General features: G+C 23.7%; 6 protein-coding genes across 6 annotated transcripts, besides 23 other annotated features; 2 read left to right on the top strand and 4 right to left on the bottom strand.

Moving 5' to 3' along the window:
• Window positions 1-136: 136 nt before the first annotated feature.
• EDI_203950 (uncharacterized protein) lies at window positions 137-709 on the top strand (the record flags this gene model as incomplete). The annotated part of the gene is made up of 1 exon (XM_001740993.1): window positions 137-709. The coding sequence occupies one exon, from the start codon at window positions 137-139 to the stop codon at window positions 707-709; it is 573 nt and encodes a 190-aa protein (XP_001741045.1).
• Window positions 468-520: a microsatellite.
• Window positions 692-766: a microsatellite.
• Window positions 759-2290, bottom strand: EDI_203940 (uncharacterized protein; the record flags this gene model as incomplete). Its single annotated transcript, XM_001740992.1, has 2 exons — window positions 759-1435; window positions 1546-2290. 2 exons carry the CDS (start codon window positions 2288-2290, stop codon window positions 759-761), a joined length of 1422 nt encoding a protein of 473 aa, XP_001741044.1.
• A 211-nt stretch (window positions 2291-2501) lies between these two features.
• Window positions 2502-2600: a sequence feature (AT_rich).
• Window positions 2601-2619: 19 nt separating this feature from the next.
• On the bottom strand, window positions 2620-3657 carry EDI_203930 (uncharacterized protein; the record flags this gene model as incomplete). The annotated part of the gene is made up of 2 exons (XM_001740991.1): window positions 2620-3087; window positions 3148-3657. 2 exons carry the CDS (start codon window positions 3655-3657, stop codon window positions 2620-2622), a joined length of 978 nt encoding a protein of 325 aa, XP_001741043.1.
• Window positions 3658-3718: 61 nt separating this feature from the next.
• Window positions 3719-3741: a sequence feature (AT_rich).
• A 286-nt stretch (window positions 3742-4027) lies between these two features.
• Window positions 4028-4057: a sequence feature (AT_rich).
• Window positions 4058-4338: 281 nt separating this feature from the next.
• On the top strand, window positions 4339-5118 carry EDI_203920 (phosphosulfolactate synthase, putative; the record flags this gene model as incomplete). The annotated part of the gene is made up of 1 exon (XM_001740990.1): window positions 4339-5118. One exon carries the CDS (start codon window positions 4339-4341, stop codon window positions 5116-5118), a length of 780 nt encoding a protein of 259 aa, XP_001741042.1.
• A 71-nt stretch (window positions 5119-5189) lies between these two features.
• Window positions 5190-5244: a sequence feature (AT_rich).
• Window positions 5245-5517: 273 nt separating this feature from the next.
• Window positions 5518-5578: a sequence feature (AT_rich).
• Window positions 5579-5646: 68 nt separating this feature from the next.
• Window positions 5647-5682: a sequence feature (AT_rich).
• A 260-nt stretch (window positions 5683-5942) lies between these two features.
• Window positions 5943-5998: a sequence feature (AT_rich).
• A 171-nt stretch (window positions 5999-6169) lies between these two features.
• Window positions 6170-6214: a sequence feature (AT_rich).
• Window positions 6215-6352: 138 nt separating this feature from the next.
• Window positions 6353-7513, bottom strand: EDI_203910 (uncharacterized protein; the record flags this gene model as incomplete). The annotated part of the gene is made up of 1 exon (XM_001740989.1): window positions 6353-7513. The coding sequence occupies one exon, from the start codon at window positions 7511-7513 to the stop codon at window positions 6353-6355; it is 1161 nt and encodes a 386-aa protein (XP_001741041.1).
• Window positions 7512-7559: a sequence feature (AT_rich).
• Window positions 7560-7601: a microsatellite.
• Window positions 7602-7682: a sequence feature (AT_rich).
• Window positions 7672-9375, bottom strand: EDI_203900 (uncharacterized protein; the record flags this gene model as incomplete). Its single annotated transcript, XM_001740988.1, has 1 exon — window positions 7672-9375. The coding sequence occupies one exon, from the start codon at window positions 9373-9375 to the stop codon at window positions 7672-7674; it is 1704 nt and encodes a 567-aa protein (XP_001741040.1).
• Window positions 7725-7775: a sequence feature (AT_rich).
• Window positions 8700-8737: a sequence feature (AT_rich).
• A 31-nt stretch (window positions 9376-9406) lies between the features above and the next one.
• Window positions 9407-9468: a microsatellite.
• A 2039-nt stretch (window positions 9469-11507) lies between these two features.
• Window positions 11508-11551: a sequence feature (AT_rich).
• Window positions 11552-11604: 53 nt separating this feature from the next.
• Window positions 11605-11727: a microsatellite.
• A 74-nt stretch (window positions 11728-11801) lies between these two features.
• Window positions 11802-11838: a sequence feature (AT_rich).
• Window positions 11839-11954: 116 nt separating this feature from the next.
• Window positions 11955-12489: a repeat region.
• A 65-nt stretch (window positions 12490-12554) lies between these two features.
• Window positions 12555-12627: a sequence feature (AT_rich).
• Window positions 12628-12736: 109 nt separating this feature from the next.
• Window positions 12737-12920: a microsatellite.
• Window positions 12921-12943: 23 nt separating this feature from the next.
• Window positions 12944-13024: a sequence feature (AT_rich).
• Between the last annotated feature and the right edge of the window lie 11 nt (window positions 13025-13035).

Here is a 13035-nt window from a genome sequence, read left to right as displayed (position 1 = left end):
AGATAGGGAAAGAAAGTCTACAATTTTGTAAAAGAAATGAAGAAGGATAAGAGAATACTGGATTGTGCAAGATTGAATTTCGAGAAAGACGAAATATGAAGTATAAAAAGAACTTGATTAAGAAATATATACACCAATGGAAAGTACTCATATTCAAGAAGCTAGAACCGTTCATTGTTGTCAGTGTCTTATTTGTAAGAAAGAGACGTTCTTTCAAACAAAAAACCCAAAAATGAAAACAACACGATTAGTTTTATTGATATTAAAGTCACTCAAAGTATTAAAACCACAAATAGAATATTATTCTTTAGTTAAAGACATCCTCCCATTTATCAACGACCATTTACCATTATTTCAAAACTTAAAAATCTTTCAAAATGGAAAATGGAGAAAATCAATATTAGATGCATTAAATCATTCAGCACAAGTTGAGTCAGGAAGAGAAGTGTGTAAGAATAGAGGGTTCTATAAAATAAAAGAAGAAGAAAACAAAGTAGTAATTGAAAAGAATAAAATAAAAGATGAAATGAGTAATAATCTGGAGATTTTAGAAAATGAACTTAAACGAAGTTTGAGATTATTGGAAGAAATGAAAATGATACAAACAAATGAAATTGAAAAAAATGAAACATTATTCATATGTGAGTCAAAACGTGCAAGTATTAGCATTATTCAAAATCTTCAATTGTTATTATATCATCTTAATTAATTGTATTTTGTTTATTCTTTATTCAATTTTTTTTTTGATTTAGTTATATTTATTTTAAATTGTTAATCAAAACAAAAAAATATAAGAAACGATCAGTTGAAAATAATTGTTGAAGAGATTGTACAATGTCTTCATTAATACCTTTTGATAATAATAATGATGAGTTGAACAAATCAGAAATAGACAGATGATTTGTTTTCATCAATGAATAAACGTCAACATTAATCAAGGATGATAGTTGTGATGCAAATGATTTTATCTCATCAGCAAAGTTGATTTCATCATTATGAAAAGGCTCAACATTTGATTTAAGAATAGAGTTAATACAATTCATTAACAAAAGATCATCATCTTCTATTGGAATAAACAGAAATGAAGAAGATGGTGATAAGTCAAATTGAAGACGTTGAATGAGAGAAGAATTAAAAGATGATTTCAAGAAGAAAATAACAAAATCGGTATCTTTAAGATATTTTCTTCTTTGGATTAACGTTGTATAATCAGCATCAGAAATAATAGAGTCAGCATCAACAATGTCAATATTAATATTATTTGGTAAGAGAATGTCATGACTTAGAATTGGAGAATCAATGATATGATATTCATTTTTGAGTTGATTTAAAATATATTCATTATGAAACCCAGAGTGAACACGAATGACTTTATGATTTGTTGGTATAACTACAACTGTTTGTTTCATTTGGTTCTTTTGCAGAAACCATAGAACTTTAAATAAAAAAGAAATGATTTAATCTTGTTATTAACAAAAGGAAAATTAACAAAGAGGAAAAAGGACTAAATTAGTAAATACAACTCAATTGGACATTAGTAATAACAATAATTATTATCATACCTCAGTGGATAAATAGTACCTGGTATTCCAATGTCTTGGGTATAAAATAATGGTTGATACTCTACAACAATACTTCCAGTTGTTGGTTGTTGTTCATTAAAACTACAATAAGAGAGACATTGTTGATTGACTAGTATATCTGTTATCTCTGGAATATGAAGTGATGATAATTGAGAAGAATCAACTTTTAGTACTTTTTCTCTTTTAAAAGAATTGGAAATAAATTGTTCAAACTCCATTCCAATCTCAATAAGTCTTTTCTCATTAATAATTTCTCCACTTGGAAGACTAATTGATGATACTTTTACAAATCTTTCAGTTAATTTAGCTTTTTTGGTTTGTCTAATATTAAAATTATATCCATACATTTTTAAAAGATACAATAATCCATTGTTAATCCATGATTCTTTACTTCTATTATATTGTTTATCACTCATTCCTTCACGATTGATTGGTTGTTCTTTTATCATTTCTCTAATTAGTAAATCACTCATTTCAATAAGATTATTTTGATCAATCACTGTCCCTATAATTGTAATACTCTCTGGAATCATCATCTTGACTGTGTTCTTGGTTTTTTTAGTCCTTCTAAATGAAACTATAGCTCCAAGTTGTTTAATCAAAATACATATAACAGTATTAGTAATTCCGCTTTCAACATTTCTTGATATTATCTTCCTTTCTTTTGAAATAACATCACTGAATTTATCGTTAGAAATAATAGACATCTCCCTTTGATTATTATTTGATTTTTTTTCACTATTTATAGTTTATTTTTAGTTTCATCTAATTATTATAACCAATCATTTGAATGGATCTATTATTATTTTATAGATTAACCAATAATTGTTTAAAAAGATTCATTATTAGATCAAAATATAAAGATCTCTGGATATTTTATTGAAATTTTTCATTTTAGAGATGAAATAGAACTTCTACAAAATAAATAATTTGAAGTTTTTCAAATATTAACATTTTTTAATTGTGTTTTTCATAACATAAATTTATTTTACTATTTATAGAAATAGTAATATATAACAAAAAGAATCAATTCAGTTTAGAAAAGATTAAAAACATTTGGATGAGCAGCATTGATGTTGTATAACGTGATGTCTAAACCGAGTTCTGTTGCAAGGTCTATTCTTTTTTGAATGAACTCAACAGTTGGATATATAATTTCACAACCATTTTCCATGATAAATTTTTGTTCTTGACATTCATCTATCCATTCTGACTTCTTAACTTGAAGTAATTTATTATAGAGATGAGTAGAATTAATCATACTTCGTGGTTGATTTGGACAAAGCATTGTTCCTGAAAGGTCAATAGTGATTGATGTCTTTTTTATTAAATCATCATAATTTGATGTATATTTTTCAACCAGTCCTTTAATGTAATAAATAGGAGAAGTACAATGTGAACCAATCATATTTCTATCATAATACTCCATATCATCAATAATAAATTCATCAACTAAATTCTTTAATGATGCTATTTCACTAATTCCAATAGCTTCAGAGTTTGGCTAGATATTGTTAATCTTTTTATAGCATATAAATATTCTTAATGTATTTATTAAACAAACTGGAATAATAGCAAATACCTGTTTCTGAATTTTATGTAATTCAATTCCTAATCTTCTTAATATCAATCTAACATCACGGGTTGATCTTCCAGTAATAAAATATACATTTTCTAAATCTTCCATACATACACCATCCAACCCATATTTTTTTATTGTTTCAATAATTACTTCTGTCATTTCAAACGTCCAATTAACAATACTCACAAAATTCCCAAACATAATATGACCAATATTATGTGTAAAATTCTTTTTATATCCCCACTCTCCTTCAACTTTAGGACTTCCTGATGGAAATGATTCAACACTAAAACCTTTTCCAATAACTTGGTCGATTCTGTCTTTATGTTCAATAGCAATGTTCATATCATCATCACTCTCTATAATGGCAAAAATCTTTCCTTTAAACTTTCTGGGTTGATTTTCAATAGAATTAAAATCAGTAATAACTACTCCAACACAACTTTCAATAAGTGTTATTAAAACCCATATTCCTAATATTGTTTTTCTCATTTATATCTTTATAATTAATTTAGTTCTTTTCTTTTTCTTTTCTTCCTTGTATTGTAAAACCAATTTATTATTATTATTTTTTTTGTTGTTACTTTAACTCTAACATACTCTTTTCTTGTTAGTCCCAAAACTCTTTATTGGTGCTTTGTGTTTTATTGAATACTTTTATTTCTCTAATGTTTTGTGCTCTGATAATTGAGACTTTTCATTAAAATTTTGATTAATTACGGTTTTCTTAATTACTAATAAATCAAAAAGAATAATGCCAAAACAGAGTGTGTGTCGTATTGAGTCGTTAAGTAATTATCCTGATTTTATTATCTCCTCTTCTCATTAGTTCTTGGTTTGTATAATTACTTAACTTATCCTCATTAATAAGTAATATATTTTTATTATTTTTCTATACATCTAATTAAAGTTAATAATAAGTCATAAGTAATTATTATTGAAGTTTATGAACATATTATTGAATTTTAGTTAATATCAGGTGATCTAGCATTTCCTCTAAAAGAAATGTACTAGTTTTCAATGAAAGGGGTTTATCTTTTTTTCTTCTTATTAACTTCTTTTGATTGTGTTCAGGGATTTTATCTTTTCACTAAGAAAGATTAAAATATTTAGCAGATAAGAAGAAATACACTCCTATTTAAAAAGGAACTTGAACAAAAAAACTTACAAGAAATGACAGAAATGATGAAAATGATTGACTTTCTTCCACCAAGAACAGTCAAACCAAGAAATAACGGATATACTATGGTAATGGACAAGGGACTTGGAAATCATGCTACTGAAGATTTGTGTATGACCGCTGCCCCTTATATTGATTTTCTTAAACTTGGATTTGGTACATCAGTTTTTACTGGGGGGTTAAGAGAAAAACTTGCAATATACAAAAAGTATGGCGTTGAAATGTATGTTGGTGGTACCTTCCTTGAGGCGTTTATTGCTAGAAACAAAATGGCAGATTTCCACAAAATTATGAAAGAGTTTGGAATTAAAATGGTTGAAGTAAGTGATGGGTCTTATGAAATGGGTCAGAAAAGAAAGCTTGAAATCATTAAAGAATGTGCTGAACATGGATATTTTGTTATTTCAGAGGTTGGTAATAAGTGTAAAAACAGAGAGTACACCCGAGAAGAATGGGTTACTTCAATGAAAGCTGAACTTACTGCTGGGTCGAGGGTTGTTATTGTCGAAGCAAGAGAAAGTGGAACAACAGGGATTTACAACAAAGACGGAAGTGTTAACAAAGAAATGGTTGATTATTTAATTTCTGAAGTTGACCCAAATAAAATTATGTGGGAAGCCCCATTAAAGTCCCAACAAGCCTGGTTAATTTCAACATTTGGCATTAATGTTAATTTGGGAAATATTTCTCCTGCTGACATTATTGCTTTGGAAGCATTAAGAAATGGTCTTCGTGGTGATACCTTTGCTCAAGTCCTTGAAGGAAGGTATTAGCCTCATCCAATTCTAATTCTTTCCGTTTATTTGTACTTTCAAAATTGGTTTTGTGTTTAAGAAACACTTTGTATTTATAATGAATTATGTTTAATTATTAATACATATATAATTTGTATTATTATTGACATTATTCATTTTGTAGTATACAACATTGTAAAATAAAGAAAACTTTTCTTTTTTGATTATCATTACAAAGAAACTATATGAACAAAAAATGAACTGTTTTTGAATTTTTTATTTATAAACGTTCTTTAATTAGTATAAATAAAGTGAGGAGAGGTAGTAGACTTAGAAATGAAATAAAGTCATTGATTAAATTTATTATTATGATGGTTTGATTTAAGAAGAATAACAAACTATTTTAAGTGTTAATATAACATTGAAAATGTTATGAAGTTATATTTAAATGAATTAATAGTTAATAAAAAGAATGATAATATTTAATGATAATTAAATAGAATTGAATAGATGAAATAAGGTATTCAAAACACAATGACTGATATGAGAAATAATAACAATTAAACCATAATTATTAATAAATCATTCATTTATTATTAATAAGATAACAACACAATACAACACAATAAATGAATAGAAATAATTAATAATAATACCAATCTCTTAAACAATTTAAATTAAACATATCTCTGATATTAACAATAAGATTATGGTTATTGATAAATGAGTATAACCCAAAATGAATGTAATAGAATTGTTATAACAGTTTCAAAAAAAGTACCAATATGTTCAAACTATAACAAATATAAAATACTGAATAACTTTTTATTACAAATACATATGTTCGTTTTTCTAAGTGAGAGTATTAAAAGATTTAAATTTGTATTGATAATATTAAATATTCATAAATTCTTATTATCTTTGTAAATAATGAATAGTACACTTAACATAGGATATCAAACATTCTAATATACTCAATAGAAGATAATATTATAAATTCTTTCTAAATTGAAACTTATTTAACATAAGTCTTGAACAATTAAAAAAAACATTAATAATCATTGATAAATAACACTCATCAGGTTTATTGATAATATAATCTATAATAATTCAATGTATTTTATATAAAAAAATTGAAAAGAAATAAAGTTAAATAGTCATTATTATTTAGTGTTATTATAATTGTTTTGTATCATGGTCAGAACCATGAGATTGAAATACAAATTGTGTTTGAATCATCAAATAATTTAACAATAAAGTAATCAATTCACCTTTATTCCCAAACTTCAGAATCATCACCATCATTATCTGTAACATCATAATTTGAATTTGCTCTCATTGTTTTCAACTTTAACATTAGGGCTTCCATCAAATCATTTCCACCAGTTGAGGTAGTAGATTTCTTTGGATCAGAACTATTTCCTACTTTGGGTGATGACTTATCCACTGTTTCAACTTTCTTTAATTTTTTTCCTTGTCTAATTTGTTCCAACAATCCACCCATTCCACCACCTTGAAGTACAGACTTTGCTTCAGGAGTAAGATCTTTTGGTGGTGGGATAGTTGGCGTTGTAATTGGTGGAGGTGGAACAATTTGTGGAGGTGGAATAGATAGAGGTGTATTTAATTCAATATCATCGTCATCATCATCATCGTCTAAATCAATATCAGGTAAATCAACGGAAGGAGCAATAGATAGAAGAGGAGAAGAACCTCTAAAAGATAATTCAGCAATATTTGATAATTTAGGAAGATTATTAGGTAAAGAAAGTTCAGGGAGTTTATCTAGAGTTGGTCTATAACCAAAAGTGTCATCTGTTTGGATTGCATTAAATTCATTTAATTCACTTAAATGGTCATTTTGTTCTTCTTTTGGTTCATTTTTTAAAACAGAAGAAGAGATTGAATGAAGTTTTTTAGTATTATCACAATTAGAATAATCAGCATATACATTTACTCCACTATTAAATAATAATAAACTTCCTATTGATTGAATTTGAGTTGGAACAAGAAAATGAGTAGATTCTTTTTGAATTAATGAATTATTAATTGAATATTTATTTAATGAAACAAGTATTTTATTTTGATTAAATTGAATTGGTTTTGAAGGAATATTTTGATTATATTGAATTTGAAGTTGTGGAGATTCAAGTAGTTTAATAGGTGTAATAATTAAATTTGGAGATTTATTTGGAGTAAAAACAGTGATTGCTTTTGGACTTCCAGTAATTTCTTTTAATTTATTTTGAATTTTTATTGTTCGTTGTTGTAATGATTGGATACGATTTTGAATTAAAGTAATTTGATTGTTAATTGAATTATTAATGCTTTTTGATACAGCATTAATTTGGTTAATAGATTCAATCATTCTATGTTGTTGTTCAATTTCTTTATTATCAGAATAAACTAAAGGAATAGAAGAGTTACAATTCATATTAAATGAATTAAATAAATGTTGTTTTTTTTTTTTATTTTAAATTAAAAAAAAAAAAGAAAAAAAGAATTAAAAAATTAAAAAAGAATTAATTATAAGAAAAAACAAATTTATTTAACAAAAAAATAAATGAAAATAAAAATGATGTTTTATTTAATTCAATTAAAATCAAGAGAACCAGAGAAAACTGGTAATTGATATTCGAAAGTAGAATTTTTAAATAATTCTTTATTATTAAAGTTTGAATTATCAAATTTAATATCAACAGATGAAAACACATAAGTATCATGTCCTCCAATTGGATGTCTTAAATCATGTTCTAAGAATGTATCATATGACATAAAGTAATATCCACAATGTTCTGTATTTAAGAAATTAGACAAATCTTTTGGAGTAAATAATCTTTCCATAAATTGCCATGTTGTATAATTTGTTTGAATTCTTTCTACATTTGCTTCATTACCTTGTGTCCATCTTAACATATGGAAAATAGCATATCCATTTGATCCTTTAGGATATTCTACATATGGTTTATATATTGATCCATCAGTTTCATGTGTCATTTCAAGTGCATAATAATAACTTCTTCCTTCATCATTTCCACATGGTTCATATCCATAATCATTTGCTCTTAATTTTGTTGTTTCTGTAATTGAATTAGCTCCTGCACAAACAAGTACTGTTGCTCCATGATTAGCAATTCCAACAAATGTACGTGTAATATTTGGACACATTTCACTATCTTGATTAGTTTTAAAACATTCATAATTCATTGGAATCCATTTATTTATTGAATTATATGTTGGACATATTTGATCTTCATTAAATAATGAATGATTACCCATAAAATATCCCATAGAATGTCCTGATTGTAATGTCCATGAATTTTTAATGATAAATCCTCCTCCAAGATATTCATCATTCCATCCAACAATATTCATTGCATGTCCTCCTCTATTTGTTGGTTCTCCTTGTAATTTAAAAATACCATCATATCCAAAACTTAATGTTGATACTTTACTACAAAATCCATTTTCACATGGATATTTATGTAAAATACAATCTTCATTATTTATGAATGGTGATTTTGAATCACATGGATATAAATATGTTCTTCCTAATGTAGCATGACCCCATCCAACAGGTCCTTGTGTATCATAAATCATTTGTTTAATATTTTGAGGAGTATATTTACTTTTTAAATTATTAATTTGAATATTAAATGGTGATTCTTTTATTGGATTCTTTAAATCAACTCCATCACATTCCCAATCTCCTTTTCCTCTACGAATAGTATATGGACAAATTTCATTAGGATAAAAGAATTTTGAATTATATTTTCTAAAATAATAAACCCATTCAATTTCTCCATCATCAGTTTTTCCTTTTCCCATTCCTCCATCTTCACAAAATGTTTTAATATCATCAGGAACTGCTTCATATGTTCCATTACATAATTGTAACATTAATTTACCATATGCTTGTTCACTTAATGCAATATATTCATTTGGTTTAATTGATCCATTTTCTATTGCAATCTTACGTAATGATGATTCAATTAAACTTATTGTTGCAAATATCCAACATGTACCTCTAGCTAATTGTCCTTTAACAGGAGTAATTCTATTTTCAGGAATAATATATGCTGAAGGTAAACTTGGACTATTAACTATTGTATAATTAATTTCTCCTAATTTTGTAGATAAAATAATTAATGTAGTAATAGTTAATGCCAATGTTATTATTGACATTACTGTTAATATTATATATAATGACCATAACCATTTTTGTTTTACTGGTTTCTTTTCTTTCATTTCTCCATCATTAATCAAAGGGTCTTCAATTTCACTTGTTGATGGCATTAATTCAATTATATTTTTGTAGTTCTTTTAATTCTTTTTTATTCTTTTCTTTCTTTTTCTCTCTCCTTTTTACTATTCTTTTATTATTCTTTTATTACTATTTTATTATTTGTCTTCTAATTAAAATAATTCAGAACAAACTCAATTAACCATTCTTTATTCTCCTTTTTGAAATTTATCCTTCTTATCATGTTCTAATCCATACAAATTTATAGAATTTACCTACTCAAACTAAAACAATTAACTCAGATTTTAATTAGATTTTTTCAATACTTTTTTTCATTATCTTCAATTGTTTAATTGGTTAAAAAATTATCACCAAATGATAGACAATACACTTTACCTTTAATTTTATTCATTAAAAGTTCTTTTCATCATTATGTATTAGAGTGTGATATTCAATCAAAATATCGTTTTATACTTTTGATGTTAACAAAACTCATTCATTTATATTTCATTTTTATGGTTTTGCAATATATACTTGAATAATTTTATTGTTTTCAATACTCTCTTTTTATCTTCACTCTTCTGTATTTTCACTAATTATTTGAACCAATATTTTAATAAGAACCAAATAATCTATTAACTGATGTTAGTAATATTTGTGGTTTTTTGAATAAATTCTAACACTATTTTAAGTTTTGTTCCATTTAGTTCATTGACTACTTATTATTCTCTATTTTATTAAGCTTATATCTAAGATTATCTAAATACTGTCTGATTTTTATGTGAAGTTAATACAATGTATTTTTATTCAACAAAAAGATAACTTAATTCAGTAGATTGAGATTTAATAATAATGATATAACTACAGTGAGTATTTAGTATTTCATAACCATTCTTCAATTGAATTTTATTTTCTCTTTGTCACATAACATTTGTTTCTAATTTTGCTGTATGATAATATAAAGTGTACTAATTCAAAACATTTTAAACCATTAATATTAAATAAACAGAAATATTGAATATAAGATGATAATAGAAGTATTTTTGTTGTTTCTGATACAATCGTTTCAAGATTCAAAACAATTTTTAAATTGATTGATAACAGTCATACAACTAATTGACATCTAGAATAATAAAACCACCTGTTTATTCAATAAGAATAATTAAATAAAGACGAGAGTATTCAATAATCTGATAATAAAAAATTATTCCAAATAAATTCACATAAACTCCCTTTAAATGTTATTTAAACAATATGAAAGAGAAAAAACAATTTTATAACTTAAAACACATTAATTTAGAACAAATAACATTCTACAGATACTAATTAAAAGATTATATTAACTTAGTATAATTAATCTCTTCTTATTTATAACATATACATGAATAATTAAAATAAAATACAATTCACTCTTAAGTTAAACACAAATGTGAATTGGTTGATTAAAAATTAATTAGAATATACACAAACTGTATTGCTAAACATGACAAAATAAGATATCATAATTATTTAATAATAGTAATGAAATATGAACATAATCCAAACATATAACGATGAATAAATTGGTTTATTAAATTTGAATAGTCTTGGAGTTATTTCAAGTATATTGATATGAATATAGTTAAATATCTTCTATAATATAAGTTAGGCATATTTAAATTTACAATTAAGAGTTTTTAATAATAGATCATTATAAGAAATCAATAATTTATTACAAGTAGTTTTTGTACCAAGAGTCAATTAGTTTTGATGATTTTTAAACGTTTTGTTAAGTTATTTTTCATAATGAATTTACTTTTTTTTTTGAGAAGAGTAATTTTGTATTTTTACTATATGTTAATGAATATTGTTTATTAATACTATGCTTATCAATCAGTTTATTTTTTGTTTTAGTACAAGTTCTGACATTGACGATCTGTTAAATTCGTTTTGATACTAATAAAAAAGTTGGTTGTGATAATATGATTCTTTATTTTGGTATTGTGTGTTGATTTAGTCCATATTTATTTATAAGAATAGTTTTTAGATGATTTTTGTAAAATACATTTTGTTTTATATGATTTTGATATTCTTGTTGAAGTATTTCTATATTTATTTAGTAATTATTTGAATATGAACATTTGTTTATTTTAAAACTAAAAAAGTTTAATTTGAAGATATTAAACAATCTTGTAGAGGTTTATTGATTTTAAATAATAATATACAATTATTCAGATATTTTTATTATTTCTATACATTTATTGTTTTGTTGAATCAAATTTTATGGGTTTTATACATAAAAGTTTATTTCTCTTTTCATTGTTCAGTTTGTTTCTGGATTGATTTCTTTTTTAATAATAATTTTCTTTCTTAAATTCTTTTATCTTATTATTTCTTTCTTCTTATATTTAGTATATTCATATTTTATTAGTTTTTAGAATCTGTATGTCACTTATTAATTTTTGATATCATCATTTAAATATCATAGTTTATTCTATTCATTTTTATTAGATATATTTTTTAATATATCTTATTTTCTTTTTCTGTTTAAAGATTTATGAAAAGTTTTACTTAAATTAATGATGAATTAAACAATCTTAGAACAGTGATATAACATATATTAACATAAAAATACATTTTTTTATGATTCAACAAAACTAATTTTGATGTAAATTATAATCTCTTGATGATAAATAATGAATAATTATTATATATTAAATCAACAAAAAGAAGATAAATACAGAAAATATATAGAATCATATTATAATATTAATAAATTATATGAATCAGTAAATCATGAATAAGTAATATAAATATTAAAATAATTTAATATAGAATAAATCAACATAAATAATGTATAAAATATGATGAATATGATGAATATAATCATATGATATAAATATAATGAATATAAATGATATATTAAAATGATAATTTTTACATTATGATTCATTATCATCTCTATCATTATCAAAATAAATATAATTTATCAAATCATTAAATATAAGTTCAATAATATAAATCATACATTATATAATGAAGAAATGAGAATAATGATACAAAATAACGAAGAAAAGAAAACATTTACAAATAAATTAAATAAATAATAAGTTAAATAAAGAAATGAATGAAAATAAAACAAGAAATAAAGAATATTAATCAAATATCATCTTGAAATGAAAATATCAGGGAACCAAAATAAGCAAAGAAATAATGAATCTAAATAAAAAACACAAAAAAAAAGAAAAAGGAGTAAATATTTTGAATCAATAAAATAATAGTTTTTATTATTTTGTTCTTAAAAAAATAAAAAAGTAAATTAAATACTCGTTCTATATTCATTTATATTTGTTTATATTTTATATCAACTTATGGTAAATTGTTCTGAATTATAAATGTTTCAGAAATGATATTTGGTTCAATGTATGTACACATTTTTATATTATTTTTATATTATGTTATTTATGTATTTTATTTTTATATATTTATATAATTTATTATTATATTTATTTCTATTATTGTATTATATATCATCATTTTATCTATATATTTTATATTTATCTTATTTTATTAGTTTTATATTCTTATTATTTATTATTTTCTTTTATATATTTTATTTATTATTATATCATTTCTTTTCTCTTATTATTTCTTTATCATTTATTATTATTTATTTAATTTTTATATCTTATATCTATATCATATGAAATTATTATTTATTATGTATTACATAT

Source organism: Entamoeba dispar, genomic scaffold (assembly GCF_000209125.1).
Source record: "Entamoeba dispar SAW760 scf_1105229463483 genomic scaffold, whole genome shotgun sequence".
Classification (NCBI taxonomy): Eukaryota; Evosea; order Mastigamoebida; family Endamoebidae; genus Entamoeba; species Entamoeba dispar.
This window is presented reverse-complemented; position numbering and strand designations above follow the sequence as displayed.